General features: G+C 37.1%; 1 protein-coding gene across 2 annotated transcripts in view; it reads right to left on the bottom strand.

Moving 5' to 3' along the window:
* Window positions 1-20,782, bottom strand: part of LOC120535914 (beta-galactosidase-1-like protein 2) — a 108,809-nt gene that overhangs the window by 38,144 nt on the left and 49,883 nt on the right. For both annotated transcript variants that reach the window (XM_039764095.1, XM_039764094.1), the window contains exons 4-9: window positions 11,931-12,026; window positions 10,803-10,911; window positions 10,081-10,173; window positions 7,731-7,812; window positions 4,719-4,783; window positions 3,039-3,123 (exon numbers count right to left, since the gene is read on the bottom strand). In XM_039764095.1, coding sequence (XP_039620029.1) covers window positions 3,039-3,123; window positions 4,719-4,783; window positions 7,731-7,812; window positions 10,081-10,173; window positions 10,803-10,911; window positions 11,931-12,026 — 530 coding nt within the window. The remainder of the gene's footprint in view (window positions 1-3,038; window positions 3,124-4,718; window positions 4,784-7,730; window positions 7,813-10,080; window positions 10,174-10,802; window positions 10,912-11,930; window positions 12,027-20,782) is intronic.

Raw genomic sequence — 20,782 nt, 5'->3', positions numbered from 1 at the left:
TGAATTAGTTTGAACACCTCTGTCACATATAGGCTAGGTTATGACAAATCAATGCTACTGCATTTGTGTGTTCATGGTAGGTACAGTAGTTACAATAAGCCTGGATTAACCTTCAAGAGGCTGTTACAAAAATCCTGTGGGAGGAAAGCTTCACATGTTAGAGTAACAGGTGGAAAATTAACCAAAACTGACAAAAATGTATAATATTCCCTCTGCGTTTGTCATCATTAGCATCAATCAAACTGGAGAAAACAGAGATGTAATGAGATAGGACTGTGCTAATAATAATTAAGGTTTTGTTAGAACAAATTTAACAAAACCTTGCTATGTTTTAGCCAGGGTTATTCAATTTTCAGTATTGTTCATTTATTATTGTTGTCTCTGTTTATATTGTTCTACTAATTTTTTATTTAGTACATGTGTTTAATGTATTATTGTTTTAGTAATCTTTGAATTACTTGTCATTTATTTTTTAGTTTTGATATTTGTGACTGCGTTCTACTATGTTCCTTGTATTCTGTGGGTGGAGTTCCAAGAGGATGGAGTACCTCTGCTCTTTCAAAGCAGGCTGGGAAAGTGAGCTTCTTGAAGTTCATTAAATGCGTGTCTAAAGGACAATTGCATACATGTTGTTACTTCTTTGTTTTTGCAAAGTGTCGGACTTTTTATTTAATTATTCTTCTGGATATGTTTGCTCTGGATTACTTTTATTTTGACTCCTTTTTTGAGCCTTTTGTAGTCTAATTCTGTTGTCAGTAAATATTTTCATTTATAAAGGTTCCTTATGGGATTTGTCTCTTCAAGCCAGAGTTTTATGGTTCGCCATCTTGTGAGGTATAGTATATTAATTGGGTTGCTGCCGGAAAAATTATTGGTGAGGCTTGTGGGGGCACTACACTGTAGTCTGTGTATGGATCCCAATGCTACGGAGCGGTAACAGGGACACTGTACTATCAAATTGTTGCCTTTGAATGAGATATAAAACTGAGGTCCTGACTCTCTGTGGTCGTAAAAGATCCCTGAAAATCTTTTGAAAAGAGTATAGTGTTTCCCAATGAACTGGCTAAATTGCTCACCGTGGCCTTATCCATTTTGGCCCCCTAATCATTCCCTATCTCCAACTGTCTCTCTCTCTCACCCCTTCATCACCTAATACCTAATGCGTGGTGAATGTGCTGGCACAATAATGGTTGCCATTGCATCATCCAGGTGGGTGCTGCACACTGGTGGTGGTTGAAGTGGTTCCCCTATATCTAGGTAAGGTGCTTTGAATAGTGAGAAAAGTGTTATATAAATGTAATTAATCAATTAGTTAATTGATTTTTTTTCATATTCTTGATATATTTTAGGACATTACTAATTTTATGCCAGTTCTCCTTGTTTGGGGCTTCCCAGTTTCTCAGGGTCAGGCTCCCTTATAGGCAGCCCTTCTGGCCTGTTTTATCTGAATATTTTTGAAGGCCTCAGCCATTTTGTTACTGTGTGATGCTAGAATTACAACGAACCTATGACTGTGGACAACAGTTAGCCATGTCAGACTTGTCACTTTGATAACCACAGTCCATCAACCAAAGGGCCCTAAGGTTCTCAGTAAGCCGATCCTCTGCCGCCCAAACTATCCACAAGAAGAGGACACCACAGACCAGAAGAATCTGCAGCAAACCATGACAAAAGAAAATTTCTTACAACAAAAATGTTCAGTAAATAATACTACTATTAAATGCTGTTGTTTTTTAAGAGTGCTTGACATCCATAATGTCTGTGTTTATGTAGGTAACGTACATCTAATCAAGTTAAAGCAACATTACAATCCAAGCTTCTCTGCCACAGACATGACGTAATTAAAAAGGTGTACCCCCTCATAATGGTATGTTGCCATATCTGAGAAAGATTTCTAGACAAAGCCCCTATAGTCAATCATTACTAAACCCAATTATTAGAAGTTTGGGTCATAAGAACTTGAACCTTTCTTGGCATCAAAAGGGTCAGGATAGGAGACAACACTGGGCAGATCAGCAGTTTACTACAGGACATAATCCATCATGTCACCACCCTTGTTTATCCTAACACGCATATGTTTAAAATATGAGGCCAAAAGTGTGGTATACACAGAAGAACCCATGGGTTGTTAATAATAGTAATAATATTAATGTACGTTAGCAACGTTCATGTCTCTGGTGACTCTTCCTATGAAGTAAGTAAATGGGTAGTGACAGCATGGGAGGTCATGAGGACACTGGAAAAAGGTGATATCTCTGGAAAAGGATGAAGGTCGAAGTCTTTAGAGTCCTGGTTCTCCCTGTTTTACAATATGGTTGCAAGACATGCACGCTATCCAGTGACCAATGATGAACACCAGACTCCCTTGGTACTGTGTCTCTTCAGAGAATAGTTGACTGGCTTGACTGTGTGTCGAACAAGCAGTTGCTCGTGGAGTATTATATACAGTTGCTCATGGAGTCCCGAATTAGGCATATTACCTGCATTGTGAGGGAGTGTCAGTTACATCAATACAGCCATGTGGCGCGATTCCCTGAGGGTGATCCGGCTCACAGGATCCTCATTGTTGGAGTCCAGAGCGGCTGGACCAGGCCAAGGGGATGCTCTTGTAACACCTGGCTGCAGCAGATAGATTGTCATTTCTGGAGGTTGGAACTGGACTGCATGTCTGCCTGGAGGATTGCCAACAGGGATCCTGAGCTGTTTCGTCATGTTTTGGGTGTGGCAACGCACTGTACCAGTACATGCTCCCAAATTAATATGCAATAATAACAATTTGCACAATAACAGAAAAGTAATAAATATAATTTTAATAATTTTAATTAATAGAATATTGCTGTGCTTGGACAATTACTGGTCAGTAAATGTCAATGACTTACAAATTCAATGGAAGATCTAAAGCAGAGTGCCCCTGCTCTGTAGTGAGTAGCCAATAGAGGATATCATTACAGAGACTGTTGTTTACACTTCATTTCATAAAATGGAGACATTAACCAAAAAGCAATCACACATTTTCTTATGATTTAAATGTTGCTAACCTTCTGCGTTAAACACATGATGTAGGTCACCCCAAGCATCAAACCATCCAGTCCAGAACTCCATCACCATCTTTGGTTTGTGAGGCTGAAAACATATTTAAGAAAGGCAGAATGAATCACATTAGTCTTAAATGTTACCCCTAAAAGATCTTAAAAAATATGCATAATGCAGAATTACAGCTGAAATCTCAGACCACCTAGTTTAGCTAAGACCAAAAATAGTGGCAGTAAGCACTAGATGTCACTGTTCTATCACAAAAGGCTAATACATGCTCTGCCTCATTGGCCAGTAGAGGTTTGGAATGCAAGATAAATAATTACAAAAAGCAAAATTATACTTTTTAGTGCAGATTTACACAAAATGGATCATTAGACATACAGTACATGCAAACTACATCTTCAAAGATGAATCATCATATGCCTCCTGTAGCCTATTGAAACCACCCTTGTAAACATCATTAGAAAAACAGCTACAATAATCTTATTGTTCATTTCAAACAAGTCATACTTGTTTTTTAGTTGGATGACAGATGTAAAATAGATGGTTGGCACAACTGTTGATGCCAGAGGGCTCAGCATTGCCTTTTAGATATTTTTGGCTAAACAGACTACATATTACTATTCCTTTCCTCATATGTTTGAAGATTATTCAGATGTAAAAAAGTTTATGCATTTTAAAATTGTAACTGTAAATTTATACTTTTTAATTTACAAAGCACAACCTTAAAAAATACATTAAAGTATAAGATAATTAAGTCCACCTTCTCAGGATGTTGACTATGTTTTTATTTACAAATGGAATAGCTTACTTGTGTGGACAAGCTAATAGGACTGACTAGCAACAATTTGGTTCTAAGTTTAAGTCCTTAGCTACAACCTCCATCTTTTCCAACTGAGGTTTTAATGGACAGCTAGATTTTAAACCAAACCTGGATGGGGCAGCAGCCCATTGCAGGATACAAATGAGCACCAATCCATATACACACACTCATATCAGGTCAATTGACTGCCAAAAAAAAAAAATCCATAACATTCCGGTTTGTATTGCGCCCTTAAAACATGGAGCAGAAAATGACACAGAATAGCTGGGAACTGAAACCTTGCCATAAGAGTTTTAAGGAAGCACCAACCCTGTGTCCCCACATCACCAACCATGACATCACTACTTTACAAACTTAAGTTTCCCCTATACAAAATGAAGAAAGACAATCAACACATATGAAGAAGAAAACATTTTGCAAGAATAGATTTGGATTTTTTCAGCAGGTTTGTGTTTTTCTAATATAAATAAATGAAATGCATATATTAACACCAATCATTTTGGAATGTTATACATTTTGTGGAAGAATACGTGCATTATCTGAAAGAACTGCAGCAGTGCCAATATTTTAGCCACGACCGTAGGCGCTTTATTAAATGTATACAACTCTTAGAACATAAATGTGACCACTGACCCTTGAATCTTCCAAGAAAATACTACATGTTCTTCATGCACTCTCTTACATTTTGGCATGGGGATTCAACTTCCTAATGCAGATCTTTAATGCAAGCTATAGAGTGATATCATCACTCCAGACATGTCCGTTGTCGCATTCAGCTGTGCCCAAATTGCCATTATGATTTGGTTCTCTGCATCCCCAAACAGGAAATGTTTATTTGAGATTATCTTGTGCGTCTTACCTGCTGGGAGTCCAGAGAGTTGATGTGGATGGGTTTTACCTTTTGAAGATTGATAGTTGCCAACACTGGAAAGATTTACAAAACAGAAAAATTAAGACAATTTTAGGAAAATATCCTAAATTCCCTATCAATAAATAAAATACATTTGCACTTATAAGCAATATTACATATATATTACCAAGTTGCAATATTTTGGCACCAACAGTTCCCATGTTCAGTCCTGGAGGACCACTTTGGCTGCAGGTTCTCTCTCCAACCAACTTAACTTTATTTGGATTTCTAACTTAACTAAACAAACTGTTACTTCCCAGAATCTTTGTTTACAACAAAGGTAAAACTAGATTTCCAATTTTTAGTATACAGTATATATCACATGGGAATACTTCAATGCTTTTATATTTATTTTTAAGACTTTCGTCATCCTTATAAGTTTCACTCCCATTTTTTTGTTGTCCTGGGTATTATTTACTAATGAGCACAACAATGGTTCTGATACTTAAGCAGTTGTAGCCTTTCATCATTTTGTGCTGTCTGTTCTGATGACTACTTCATTCACTGTCAATTGTCATTATTGGACTGCAATTAAGGGAACAAAAAAGGTGAAATGAAAGCTGGACAATGACAAAAGAGAGAAGTGCTATGGCAATAATGCAGACCAGGCCCACACCTGGGGGGGGACAACCATGACACTTGTGAGGGGCCCTCCCTTTAAGTGGCGTTTTAAAATATACGCACATATTTGAAACACGAAAGGGGCCCGAACTCTGTCAGCTGCCTGGGGCCCAGAATTTCCTAGGTGCGGGCCTGTGCAGACATATCTATATTTATTATAAATGTAAATTTCACACTGCTGTGCTTATTGAAAACAGAATATGAGAAAAAAAACAAGACTGAACTTGGAAACTACTGTTCCAGACCACCAAAAACGGAATGGTAATTATGTTTTAGTTATTGCTTGCTGGATTCACATATAAAAATTCCAACAGATAAGTAAGAAGCAGTAACTCCTATCAATTGTCATGCACAGCAGTGGAAGTTTAACTTTTTGGTGATACTCTGCTGCCTCTGGACATGTACAGCTTATAGGTGGAATAAGCAGCATTTCTGCTTTGTGGAAGAGAATTTTATTTGGTTTGGCCCTTCATCTGCTAGATAAAAGACAAACATAATTGAATCACACATGCAAAGTAACCACAGCCTCTGTACATTGCATGTCTGCTGCATGTGGTATTCCAACATGGAGAACTGATAAGTATATTACCTATAAAAGGTATAATTCAGTATTATTCTTTAAACAAGATCAATTAGAGCCATCTCTTGACCTACCATGGAAAATGAAGAACTAAGTAGCATAGATGCAATGTCTATGGTGCTTCAACAGATGACACAGAAATTTAAAAGCCATAGTACTACACAATTGCCAAAGTTTTTTTTTCACCCCACTTACAAAAATTATAATGATGACAGTGAGAAGCAGAGAGACAGTAAGAGGGCCGGAAAATGAATCAAAGTTGTAGACGAAAGGAGGACGATAACCAGAAAGACTAGAAAAACTGAACAACTTTATCCAAATGCAAAACAAACTCCGTCAAAAAGGGCAGGCAAAGATTCAAAATACCAGAAAAACAAGAAAAGAAGCAAAGGTTTACTCTTTTGTTTTTAAAGAATTCAATCACAGACACCGGGATTGTACTGTACAGTAACGTACAATCAAGTATACCTAGATCTGTAAAGGTTGATGTAGACCGAAGCATTAAGCCAACCTGTACCAATCTGTCTGTCTGTGTAACTTGTTTACTTCATTTGGCCCAATGCGTTTAGTTGCAAATTAAATATCATTTAATTTATTCATTGCATTCAATTCCCTGTTCATTTTACTCTACATTTATTTGTGTACTGACATGTGAGTAGGAGACAACTTATTTCACCTGTAATTCAACCTTGGCTCATGGAATGGCAGTGGCACTATACCTTGTGTGTTTTTTCTTTTTGCCTTCAGATCTGAGGATTGTTGAGACGACCTCTGACATCAAATCCATATCTCCACTGGACCTCCCGCCTCCTCCACCCCAAGTGCCTCATAAGAATCGCCTCAAACAACATGGAGTCAGTCTTCAGTAGACTCCCATTAGAATAAGACATCTTAATAGCTGCAATTCTAAAGCCTCTTCTTTGGCAATCAGCCTGTCAAATAAACAGGGATCACTTCTGGTGGTCCAAATATTCTCCCTTGTGTATCGTCTTACAGTAAATGCAATGGATTGTATATTATTGTACAGTAAAATCATTTGTATTACATTATAAAATTGTAAAATGATTTTCTGTACTATCACTTAAGTAAAATTTACAGGGAAGCACTATATGCTTTTCACATTTTTATTTTGGTTGAAAATGTAAATAAACTGGACATTTAGCTCTAGCTAACAATTTCTTGAGTTGACTACACAGCAAAATGTCATAATAACTGAGCTCCAACCAACAGAGCTCCATCCAGCAGGTCCAATAAATGCACGTCTTTGTAAATCACTCCAGAAACTTAAACAGGAAAAAGTATGTGCTACATAGACTTTGTTCTTCAGTTCCTGCAAGTTTGAATAATTTCCTAATAATCTAGTTTTAAACAATTCACTATTAAAAAAAGGTCTTCAGTTAAGTTGCACAAAGAGTTACATTTTAAGCACAATGAAGGCAACCCATTTCTTGTTTTACTCTAGAAGCTGTTGATGCCAGCTGCCTGACTCAGCACTTTAAGATATGGAACACAGACTCTACCATTGCTCCACAGCCCCAGGATTCACACAGCCCAGTGATGGGCTTTTAAATTCTACTGGAATATTAGCATAAATATAAATAAATTCAGATAACTACTAATAACCATACCTGAAAACATTTGAGAACAAAAAGGTAACAATAAATCATATTGGTAGAAAAACACTACACTACATATTTAAGTCAAAACAAACTAAAGCAGGGCCAAACACATCCTCACATTACTAGGGTGAATTGTCTTACCTCCATCCACATTTCCTTTCATCAGCCCATCAATATTATCAGAGGTCAGCAGCAGCTCTCCAATACCTCGAGACAACAGAGCCTGTAAAGCAAAAAATAGAACAGGAGAAAGATATTGATCACATGCTTACTTTCTGACTACGGAAACAGCACAATAGTAGAATTTTTAGCTGTGGTGTTTGCATCAAAAGGGAAAAAGCTCCCACTCTCATTGTTACATCTGGTTGCCTATCCACATGAAACAAGTCGGCTCCCAATAGACTGATTAGGTGGACATTTGGTACACTTATTCTTCCAGGTAATCCGTTGGGAGCGTTCAGTTTTCATTGAGATATCTCATACAGACTGCACTATACGAAAATTTTAAAATTTGAAAAACTCCCATTTAGAAGCAATTTGCAAATTTTCAAAATCATCTGTCTTAAAAAAGAGAAATGTTCTTTGCAACCTCTATTACGAATGAACTTATTGTTTCAAATTTTCATTGAGAGAGGTTATTACAGGTTGTGTATTTTATATATCTTCCTCCATTACTCATCGGATAGCCACGGGGAGCAGGGGGTTGCACTGTCACATCAGCAGCTTGCATGAACCTCTACAACACTATACACCACTAACTCATTTTTTCCTGCTGCTCCAAGTCAGGCAGTTAAGTTAAAAGATGCTCAAAAATGCAGTGAAGGAAAACAAAAGTCACTTAAGTAATGAACAGGAAACAAGCACTCTAATTGTGGCTCTGTAAGGCATCTTTCATTCAGCAAATAAACATGCACTCAGTATTGAAGTTAAACTAAAGCAACTCCATGGCTGTAATGTATGAAGATTATAATGATTCAACATTTCACTGATTCTATAAGTTACCAGAAAAATGCCAGAAGGACCTGTTGTCATGGTACATTCCATCCAACGTGTTCGCTTGAGACTTGAACATAATTTGTTTTTCTTTCAAAATGGTCACATATAAGAAATAAGAACTTCAATTAGCAACAAACCCCTCACAACCAACAGCAATAGTATGAAAAGCAACTTTATACATTGCTTGAGTTATAGACTGTTGTGTATGAAAGCTACTTTTACTATTACAAGTCTATTTAGATTTGCTTATAAATTTCATGATATTATAAAATGCTATTTAAAAAGATATTCACTCACTGAGCAAATTATTAGAAACACCAGAAAATATTTGTAAAAACAAAGCTTGTTTCTGCTGGTGCTCCTGAATGCACGCTAGTCCCATGGCACAGGAGACAACTAAGTTTAAATATCACACTGACAACTGCTAAAAGGAAACACAAAGCGTTTCCACGCATGAGTGCAGAGAAGGTGCTAGGTCTAGGGAGACCTCTATATAAAGACAACCCAGGAGAATTTAATTAGCTAAGCCCTTAGTAACATACAGAGCAGATTTCCCATTAGAGGGAAAAGCATAGCAATATCTAAACCTACTTGTTATAATATACTATAGCTGAACATAATAGTTTAAAATGTTTTGGGCCTTATCACAGTGCAACACCCTGCATGGAAGAAATTCTGGGAGATTTGCCCCATTCTAACTTCTAAAGGAACTCCTCTGGCTTTGAAGAGAAACATTTCAGAGAACTGTGTGAGAAGTACTGTGCTCTTTGAGAGTGACACATGAATGAAGAACATGAAGCAAGATGGAAATAACAGAAATGAGAATGATTATGTGGAATGTATGCTGTGTCACACAGTGAGTGGAAGATGAATGATGAGTTAAGAGAAAGACTTGATTTGAAGGAAATATAGTATGAGTTGTGCTGAGGACAGACTAAGATGTATACAGCAAAAGGTGGAGGATAATTAGGTGGAGAGATGCGCCAAGACGGAGATGCAGGGGAAGAGGCCCAGAGGGAGGCTGATAAAGAGATGTTTGGGGGTGGTGTTGGATGAGATAAAAAACAGAGCTCATTCCAAAGGATGGTCAAGACTCCAGAGATTCTAAAACAAATTATTTGGGAGTGCAAATGGCTAACTTGGATAATCGACAAATGATTAATGAACTAGTGATGAGAATGAAAATCACTCAATGGTATCTTTATACCTCAATTGTTAGAAAAATGAAAAACAAAAACAAAATGATTTGATCAAGTTCATTAAGTGATCACCACACTGAGTATTCTTTGGTCATTCTTCAAGCCATAATCCCACCACACTACCATATGCATGTGCCTCTTTACTTGATTGATTACTATATTTAAATAAATTAAAAAAGCACTTTCCTAAGGAGCCAAATTTTTTTTCAGAAATATCATACTGGTACCCCAGGTGGCCTAAAAGGATATATGATAAATGTTTCTTGAAATTTAGTGTTTAGAATTGACAGACTTACCTGCTTTATGTAGGGCATGTAAGTGGAGTCGGCAGCATAAGATCCATATTCGTTCTCCACTTGGACAGCAATAATTGGCCCTCCTTTCATGTACTAATGGTCAAAAAGAGATTTTAGTCTTTACAGAAATAAATTACAAATCAATGTGAATTTATTTTTACAATGCTCCAAAATGAACAAAAATGAATGGAAGGGAAAGGTAAATGAGAGAGAGAGAGAGAAAGACGGACAACAGGAGAAACGGGGAAACATTTTGATACTTTTAAGGTGAAATTTATTCACTTATGTCAAGGGGCTTACACACACAAGGAAAGATTTAAACTTGCAACCCAAAAGCGTTAAGTTCGGAATCTAAAGGGAGGGAGATCCTTCCTAAAACATTACCAGACAGCTCCCATAGACATCCACTTTATGCATTGACTAATAATTCAGTCTTTATTTTATATTTTACCAATTCTGCGGTCAACTATTTCTCCTGACTATTGCCTAATTGTCACTAAAAGAAAGATACCATTACTGATCAATAAAGACTGACTTGTCTTGCTCCCAAGATCATATAATGGGAAAATGCAGGTTGAGAAAGATGAATGAATGAATGTTTATCATGAAGGCCACATTACTTGCCTTAATGGTGATTATTCAACACTTACTTTTAGTTAAAAAATACGATTAAATAAATGATAAATGAACAAGGTCTCCAAAAACAAGGTTAAATCTATTACCTGCAGGGGAACCATTTTTGCAAGCAGCACATCAAAATAAGTATCCACTGCATCTGTAAACCCTTTGTAAGTTGTCCTCAGTTCCATTTTAGGGTCTCGAAGCAGCCAGCTATAAAACATCCAATAGTCAGTCTAGCCATGTATTATAAAAATGATTAGATGAGATTAATTTTCTCTCTTTACATTTTTTGCCCAAAAAGGTCATAGTTGAAGTCAATCACAGAGGTGAAGACTTTTTCCTTTTAAGCATTTTCCCTAAAAGAGGAAAGACTAACATTGATCTTGGCCAGATCATGAAAGATGTCTATGGGGTATGGATTCTCCTTTTAAACATTTTGTGACCATCATAGGCACAGCTGATGTCAATCTTGGCAGATTGGATGAATGTAGTGATTATTTTGTGGCCAAAGAGGGAAAAAGCTGAAGCTAAAGATTACTGCAGCCACCGTCACAAAAGAAGTCCATAGGATTATCGACAGTACCATTTTGCACCCAGAAGGAGCACACTATATGTCAATCACCACCATAGTTAGGAAAAACAAGGAAAAGTTTGGGGGAATCTTCTTTTAACATTTTAACTTATCAGGTCATATGTTTCAGCTCAAAGAATATTTGCTGGAACAGTTTTAACCCATTCAGTTGCCCACGTTTTTCACCAAACTAGGCTCTTTATGTCTTCTGTTTTCCAAAAACAAATTCAAAAGAGGACTAAAAGATTTAATATTATCAGGATCATTCTAAGGAACACAATGATGGTTTAAAGTCAGAAGTTTAAGAAATGCTTTGAAGATTATGAAGTAAAGAATGTAGCTTCCTAAGGCAATGACTAAGGTAAGATTTAAATGGGGACAACCCACTAAGCAACATCACCTCCTGTGAAAGATGAAACAGTGGAGAGTTGGAAAGTTGATGGTCATACAAAAATTGGGAAATAAAACTGAAATCTTCTTATGAGGAAACAAACAGGCCATTCCACTGCATCTTTTCCAAAATCTCACATGTACATGAAATACACAGAGCCATATACTGTAAGCTGGGAGCTTTCTGGAACCATTTTTCTGATAAATATAAAAATGTTACATTGTTCTTAAAATTGATAACAATTAATCAAGACAAATGAATACTGACCTGGGCAAACCTCCAAGATCCCATTCAGAGCAAATGTATGGTCCAGGTCGAAGAATTACCCAGAGTCCAAGTTCACCAGCAAGCCTAATATAGGCTCTGGAAAAGCAGATATAAATATTGTAAAGTTCAATATGGGAACACTCACTCGGGATAAAAAGCACTTTATACAGTAAGAAGAGTATAGCAAAAGTCCTTTTCTGGAACAGTAGCATATGTCTGAAACATGTAGTATAATATGAGCCATGTCTATCTGAAAAGGCTAAAGCAGGGGAAATGTATCGCCACAACCACAGCATTTTAATTTTGAAGTACAGTAAATCCTCGTTTATCACGGTTAATCCATTCCAGACTCTACCGCGATAAATGCATTTCCGCGAAGTAGGATTCTTTATTTATAAATTGAATATTTTCGCAGTTAGAGCATAGAAAACCTGTTTACGACCTTCTAAATACATTTTTTTTTTAATTATTAGAGCCCTCTAGACATGAAATAATACCCTTTAGTCAAAAGTTTAAACTGTGCTCCATGACAAGACAGAGATGACAGTTCCGCCTCACAATTAAAAGAATGCAAACATACAGTCTCTTCCTCTTCAAAGGAGTGTGCATCAGGAGCAGAGAATGTCAGAGAGAGAGAGAGAGAGATAAACAAACAATCAAAAATCAACAGGGCTGTTCAGGGCTTTTAAGTATGCGAAGCACCGCCGGAAAAAGCAGCTGCAAGGAAAGGAGCATTGTGAAGGTAATCTTTCAGCATTTTTTAGAGGAACGTCTGTATCCTCTAGGCCAGTGTGCGAACAGCCCCTCTGCTCACACCCCCTCCATCAGAAGCAGAGAATGTCAGAGAGAGAGAGAGAGAGAGACAGAGACAGAGAAAAGCAAACAATCAAAAATCAATACGTACTGTTTGGGCTTTCAAGTATGCAAAGCACCCCATGGGAAGCATATCGTATATCATTGAGGAGTTTTATTTAATACGTAATACGTGCTCTGATTGGGTAGCTTCTCGGCCATCCACCAAAAGCGTCCCTTGTATGATATAGCGAGGGATCACTGTATAATCAGTGTGATACACTAGCAGGTCTTCCTCATCCATATTTTGAATTTTACAGTAGGCTGTACAAGATTCACTTCTTAGCCCCCTAGTACATGACAGATGTCTAAGCTCCTAGGCTAAAAGATTAGTACCCTGGTTAAGGAAACTTGGAAGCTCTTCATTTTCAGGAGAATTAAGATGTCTATGTAGCAGGAATCAAGAAATAAATGATCAATGGAGAACAAAAACATAAATGTATCTTTGTGTGAATTTATAAGTGTTCTGGGTGTGCCTATCCTGTGTAACTAAGATATTCCTTAACTACCATACCTATCCTAACAGTTACCATGGGAACAATATGATGAGATAAGGACAGTTAATATTTTTTTGTTGTTCTCAACAAGAATGTACAGGTGCTGGTCATAAAATTAGAATATCTTGACAAAGTTGATTTATTTCAGTAATTCCATTCAAAAAGTAAAACTTGTATATTAGATTCATTCATTACACACAGACTGATGTATTTCAAATGTTTATTTCTTTTAATTTTGATGATTATAACTGACAACTAATGAATGTCCCAAATTCAGTATCTCGGAAAATTAGAATATCAATTAACACCAATGCAAAAAAAGGATTTTTAGAAATGTTGGCCAACTGAAAGGTATGAACATGAAACGTATGAGCATGTACAGCACTCAGTATTTAGTTGGGGCTCCTTTGGCCTGGATTACTGCAACAATGCTGCGTGGCATGGAGTCGATCAGTCTGTGGCACTGCTCAGGTGTTATGAGAGCCCATGCGAGACTCTGGGACCTTGATTTCCAAAGGAAATGCAAAATTTACTTTCATCAGAGAACATAACTCAACAGCAGTCCAGTCCTTTTTGTCTTTAGCCCAGGTGAGACGCTTCTGACACTGTCTCTTGTTCAAGAGTGGCTTGACACAAGGAATGCGACAGCTGAAACCCATGTCTTGCATACGTCTGTGCGTGGTGGGCCTTGAAGCACTGACTCCAGCTGCAGTCCACTCTTTGTGAATGTCCGCCACAGTTTTGAAGGGTTTTGTTTCACAATCCTCTCCAGGGTGCAGTTGTCCCTATTGCTTGTACACTTTTTTCTACCACATCTTGTCCTTCCCTTCACCTCTCTATTAATGTGCTTGGACACAGAGCTCTGTGAACAGCCAGCCTCTTTAGCAATGACCTTTTGTGTCTTTCCCTCCTTGTGCAAGGTGTCAATGGTTGTCTTTTGGACAACTGTCAAGTCAGCAGTCTTCCCCATGATTGTGTAACCTACAGAACTGGACTGAGAGACCATTTAAAGGCTTTTGCAGGTGTTTTGAGTTAATTAGCTGATTAGAGTGTGGCACCAGGTGTCTTCAATATTGAACCTTTTCACAATATTCTAATTTTCCAAGATACTGAATTTGGGACTTTCATTAGTTGTCAGTTATAATCATCAAAATTAAAAGAAATAAACATTTGAAATACATCAGTCTGTGTGTAATGAACGAATCTAATATACAAGTTTCACTTTTTGAATGGAATTACTGAAATAAATCAACTTTGTCATGATATTCTAATTTTATGACCAGCACCTGTATATGTTAAGTACCTCTTTAGGTATGCTAGACTTTCCTAATCTGTTTAACTATTTATGGACATTCAGATAATATTAAGATATGGGTGTGATAAAAGCTTTGCAGGTGGGCCATTGCCAACCCCAGACAACAACATTTATTTCTATAGCACATTTTCATACAAACAATGTAGCTGAAAGTGCTTTACATGATGAAGAAAGAGAAAAAAGACAAAATAAATAAGAATTAAAATTAGGGAACACTAATTAACATAGAATAAAAGTAAGGTCCGATGGCCAGGAAGGACAGAAAAAAAAAAACACTGGTACCCATCTCACCACTCCAAAGATTGTGTTAGATTCACAGCAGCAGCATCACCGGTGGATTGCGGCTGATCCTGGATGAACTCCCTAACCCCTGCTCAATTCACCTTGGAAGAAAAGCACTGATGATCATGTTTGATTCATCTAATGCTCTTATAATCATGTGGAACCAACTCATCCATTTGACGATCACACTAAATTCATGGAGGTGAGCCCTCCCCCAGAGGTTTGCAAAAACACTGACATGTGAAAAACTAGGTTGAGACACCACAAAGGTTAGGAAACACTAGCCTGTACCATTTCTTGGTATGCCGATTGGTATAAATCTGAAACTGATTTGTTTCTTGACTGTGAGATGCAAATCAATGTAAATACCTTAAGATTGTGGCTTTGTTATTTTCTTTAGTCTTGTCGTGCTGATTTGATCTGACTACATTACAGGCTCCGTCAACCTTGTTATAATAAAGCATTCATTTGTAATGAAGACCTCAATTATTCTTAATTATAGTGCATTTCACCAACAGTCAACTCGCTGCTTACCAGCAAATTCCTGTGCTGTGCAGTACAGACATGCCAAGAAGATTCTGATGATCTTTATGGTTATGTAAATGCAAAACATCACCCTATCTTTTAATGTAAGGCATGTCAATGTTGGCCACACCACCAAATAATACTCTGAATCAAATGGAAAAAAATAACCAAATTAACTAGAAATATAATGAAAATTGGGCTTTTGACGTTTTGGCTTCCTGTACAATTACTCTGAAGAAAAGACCAATATGTTAAATGGTTATAATCATCTATCTGTCTTCCTTTGTTATTTGCCTTTTTCTTGCCATAATAAGCAAACCGTGCAATAATATCCAAATAACATTTAAGAGGGCATAGTAGCATAGTCTGTTCCAACGCTGCTTTTATACAGACAAGAGTTTGTAAGTAATCAACAAAAGTTGGGACACCAGCAGGAATTGTTTTCATCCACTGTCAAGGTTTCATTCAATGTCATTGTTGCAGAGAAGGTGTAAGTTGTTCACCCTTTACTTGCTCCTAGAAAATGTCCTTTTGAGTATCTGCGAAAATTTTTTTTTTTTATTATTCGGCAGTTTACCTATTACCTTTAATAATAATAATTCTCTACATTTATATGGCACTTTCCTCACTACTCAAAGATCTTTGCAAACTGCATGCAAGGAGAACCTGGGAGGTGAATCCATGATCTCCTCACTGCAAGACAGCAGTGCTACCACTGCACCACCTTTGTGACGCTCTAGTTATTCACTGGAGTTGAACTGCTAAAATTTCAATAAAAATTGACAAAAATGGGAGTGTTCTAAAACTTCTGAGCAGTAGTGTACATTTCCAAATGCCAGCACATGGTTGCAACACTTTGATGGTGACCCCAGAGTCCAAGTGAATTCATAAACAGTTACTGTAAGTCTTTCTTGCCTTGATTTTTGTGATTTTTCAATGCATGACACATGCAAAAAGAGCGGTGGCTACATTAGTTTGTTAATGGTAATGAACCTTTACCTAGATCTGGCTGCAAACTTCAGATTGCCATAACAAATATTGAAACACCTGTGAGAAAACATGATTTAACAAATCAATGCTAAAGCATACAGCTTTATTACTATAATAATTATTACTGCAAATCTTAAACAGTTCACTGTATTCAAGCAGCATTATGGTTAAAAACTTAGTAATGCAGCTGAGATTCACTACACAGTATAATAAGTATGCAGCCTATAAAGTCGATATCTGGTTGGGGACTCCCCAGCATAGATACACTGCCAGCATAATTAATCTCTGGATAGCTAACTAGGGCCTTCTTATTGTCCTTTAATATTTAATCCATCAAGTGTTGTGTCCAAATTGTACCAATTCATTTAAAACCTTATACATCTTTCGGACACATAGGCATAAACCTTTTTCACTGTACACCCATCCCATGAAATTCTTTCTATAAATATATGTGGACATATCTAAATAGTATCTATAGATAAAGGTGATACAATTAACACCATGGCACATATAGATTTTTTTATTCTAGTGTATAATTAAATAAACATTTTGCATATGTAAAAAAAGTAAACAAAACCCTATCTTCATCACTACCTCATATACCTAATATCAGAATGAGTTGCATGATATGAACGTCATTAAAGAGGACCTGGGAGATAGGTTGGGGAGTATTCGCTATTAGCACGTTGCCGTGCCCACCACATGTGCACCCACCCAAGTACAGCAGGTGACACTTAAGCACCACACTAGAACAGTGTATGTTTTTGTTTAAAGTGGCTGGAGTGCAAATCCTGCCACCAGCCCCAAAGTCTTCCCTGCAGGTTGGAGGACCGACTTGCAGGGTTGGATGCAGATTAACGTCATACCCAGGATGAAACAATTGCAGGTTAAGGGCCTTGCTCAAGGGCTCAATGTAGTAGAGTTATTTCTGGTATTTACAGGATTCGAACCGACAACCTTCCGATTGCCAGCGCAGATCCCTAACTTCAGAGCCACCTCTCCGCCCTTGGAGGAGACCTGTCTTATTTAAACCTCAGACATTTAGTCTGGTTTGCTCTTTATTGTTGAACCGAGTGTTATCACCATTCTTAGATCGAAGGAGCTCCCTAAGGCCTTTGTAAAAAAATATTATAGATGCCTATGAATCTGGGAAGGGATTTACAAATTTCTCAAAACAACAAAAAATTATCCATTCCACTATTAAGAAAATCATCTAAAACTGGACAAGAGTCCAAACAATAGTAAAACATGTCTAGGCCAGACCACCCAAGAAAGTTTAGCTTGAGAGCAAAATTTATAATGCTGAATGAAGTCTCTAAGAACCCCAGAATTTCACCACAGCACCTACAGGGAGATCATGACACTGCTGATGTCAAATTAGATCCACACGGGTATTGTGTCAGAAGGAAACCTTTACTTTCCAGAAGGAACACTGGGGCAAGACTAAAGGTTGCCTATGAACACTTACGTAAAGATCAAGAATATGGGAACGATATACTCTGAACAGAAGAGGCAAAGTCCCAGAAAACACGTTTGGTGAAAACGAAAGATAGAATTTAACCAGAAGAACCTGATGCCAGCTGTAATGCATGGTGGAAATGTTCTGATCTGGGACTGCTTTGCTGTAGCAGGGCCTGGGCAGCTCATTATTACAGAATCCACTATGAATTCTTCACTTTACCAGAGTGTGTGCAAGGATAATGTGAGACCATCAGTCAGAAGATTAAAGCTTAATCAAAAATGGACCTTATAACATGTCAGTAATTCTTGCTAAACCAGTAAATTCAGCAAAGCTTGGCTTAAAAGAAAGTAATAGAGAGTTCAGGACTGGCCAAGTCAAATCCCATTAAGATGATGTAGTTGGGTTTAAAAATGATGCTGCATGCAAAACACCCCTCAGACATCACCAAGCTGAAAAACTTCTGCATGGAGGAGTGGGAGCAAAACTCGAACAGTGAATGGCAGGCAGTTACAGGAAATGCCACCTTGAGGGGGGCAATACCAGCTATTATACTCAAGGATGTACTTACTTTTCCAACAAACAGAAATGGTATATCTGTTAATTTTTGCTGAATAAATCATTGCAAATTGAAAGTTTCATATCTATTTTCTTTTTTAAATACATTGCCTTTACCTAAAAATACTATTTAAATGAAGGTCAAATCACGATATATCCACATACAGTATGTAATATTTTTATAGGTATGTTTAGTGTTAAAATAATACTAATGTTATGCAAAATCATTATGGGCTATTTTTAGGAAGGATATGTTTCTGTTATATCTCTGAAAAATCATTTGGTAATTATGCATGTTAAAGAAAATCCCTGGTATGCTTTCTCAGGGGTAAAGTTTGACTTCTAAAGTGTCAGCCTGTTCCCTCCTGTGTTTGTGTTTCTCAGCAGCAAATGGAACTGGTGTCACCTTTTTTGAAATTGTTATTGGGACACATTGTCCCATTAGATGAGCTTAACCTAAAAGATTACTTATAAAAGGCAACTATTAACCACAGTCATATTGCTTTCTCGGGGTATATAAACCAATTAATCCAAGCTAACTTAATTATTACAGTTACCTTATAACTAATTTTATATCATTAGAATAAAATAGAGTCAAAAGAATGGTCCATGTTCCTATTCTGTCATCAGTTAGGAGACACAAGGCTGTAGCGAAACTGGCTGACTTGAAACTGAAGATTTACCTAAGATCCTGACCGGGTAAAAAAAAAAAAATCACCTACGTTATCACAGGAAACACTTGCTCCCATAAACTTAACCACAGTAATTCAATTAACAGTCTCAAATCAACTTTACTTTTATGAATTTCAGAAGTGGTAATAAATGTGGTGCCTAGAGACTACACATGCAGAAACAGAAAACTTCACCCAGACAAAACAAGTCTGGGAATCAACCTAATGTCCCTTAATGTGTATGGTAGCAGTACTAATTAGATCCCCTCTCTGACACACATACACTGAGTACTTTCAGGCAACAAATCATTGAGCAGGAGGGCATCATAAAACGCTGCTGGGGCTCCTTTATACCAACAGTAACACGCCTGTATGATGCCTCACTGTGACTGCGACAGCCAAGTCAGAAGTTTGCTTTCTTTTCGGTTATTCTGGTGCATATTTGAGAGGGGCTTTGTTTTATGTCACAATATAATAATATTTATTTATTTATTTATTTAATTAGCTTCTGTAAAAAGCAAAATTACCCCCCAGGGTAAAATAATTTATCTATACATACTACTATGGAATCCATGGCAGCATTTAAACTTGATAAATGTTACTGGGGGAAAAAAGCTACACAATCTTGAGCTTTGAATGTTCATTCTGAACTGTTATAGAATTTGGTTTAGTTTAGTTATCTGATCAAGAGGTTTTGTGGGAATAACAGTGGCTTAGTAATTAGCCAACTCTAAGCTTAAAACACAAAATTACAAGCGAAGTGAAAACTAATTTTTAATGATCACATTTTTTATTCTGTACACAGTCATAACAATTGCTAAACAGAACATTATTTCCTCCTGTGAAATCTGTTTGCAAATGATCAAGGTGCGGTTTTCTATTATATCTTTGTAATCTTCCCACCTGAAAAAAACTTGGTGTACTTTAATAGGTTTAGCTGTGCTGAATTAACTTCTGAAATTGAAATTTCTCTACCATAAACAACTTATGGGTTTTTGTTTTAAAAAACACTGTTTTGAACAATAATTGTCATGTCTTTTCATGCTCAGAATATTACTTGAAGTACGGTATATTCTGGGCTGAAAAATAGTAGTCTCCACACTCTTAATGTTAGTTGGGAGGAAACAATTTAAAATCAAGTATTAGTTACATATGTTTCCCTCCATCTGTATTTTTTCTCTCTTTCTCTCATCTTATTCCTTGAAAAAGTCAGAAATTTAAAACTTGAAGGTTTGAAAGATGCCTTCATTAATATTAAACAAATCTATTGTTTCACATAGGGTTGCCAATGTTTGGTTTCTTTTATCCTTCCTTTAAAAATAAATACAGATTTAGGCTGAAGTTAAAAGTAGAACTGTGCTTAAACTTATCAAAAGTGGAACCCAACATCACAGTAATCGACTATATAATATAACGCTAAGGTCTGTGTGTCCAGTCCTCAGAGTAATCTGATTGACCAGTTTGGCGTTGGTCACATGATATGTGAGAAGGAGGAAGAGTACACTGACAGAGTTGCCTTTGAAGATGGAAGCATAAAATCAAACAGGACAAGAGAAAGTCACCCTGAAAATAATGACAGGGTCTGAGAAGAAAGCTTTACAGGAACACGCTCTTCAGGGGGAGCAATGGTGAAGACAGGTTTAGACACACACAAAGGAAATGGAAAGGTGCTGAACATACACATAGGGCAAGAGATAGCAAAT

Source organism: Polypterus senegalus, chromosome 9, assembly GCF_016835505.1.
Source record: "Polypterus senegalus isolate Bchr_013 chromosome 9, ASM1683550v1, whole genome shotgun sequence".
NCBI lineage: Eukaryota > Metazoa > Chordata > Cladistia > Polypteriformes > Polypteridae > Polypterus > Polypterus senegalus.
This window is presented reverse-complemented; position numbering and strand designations above follow the sequence as displayed.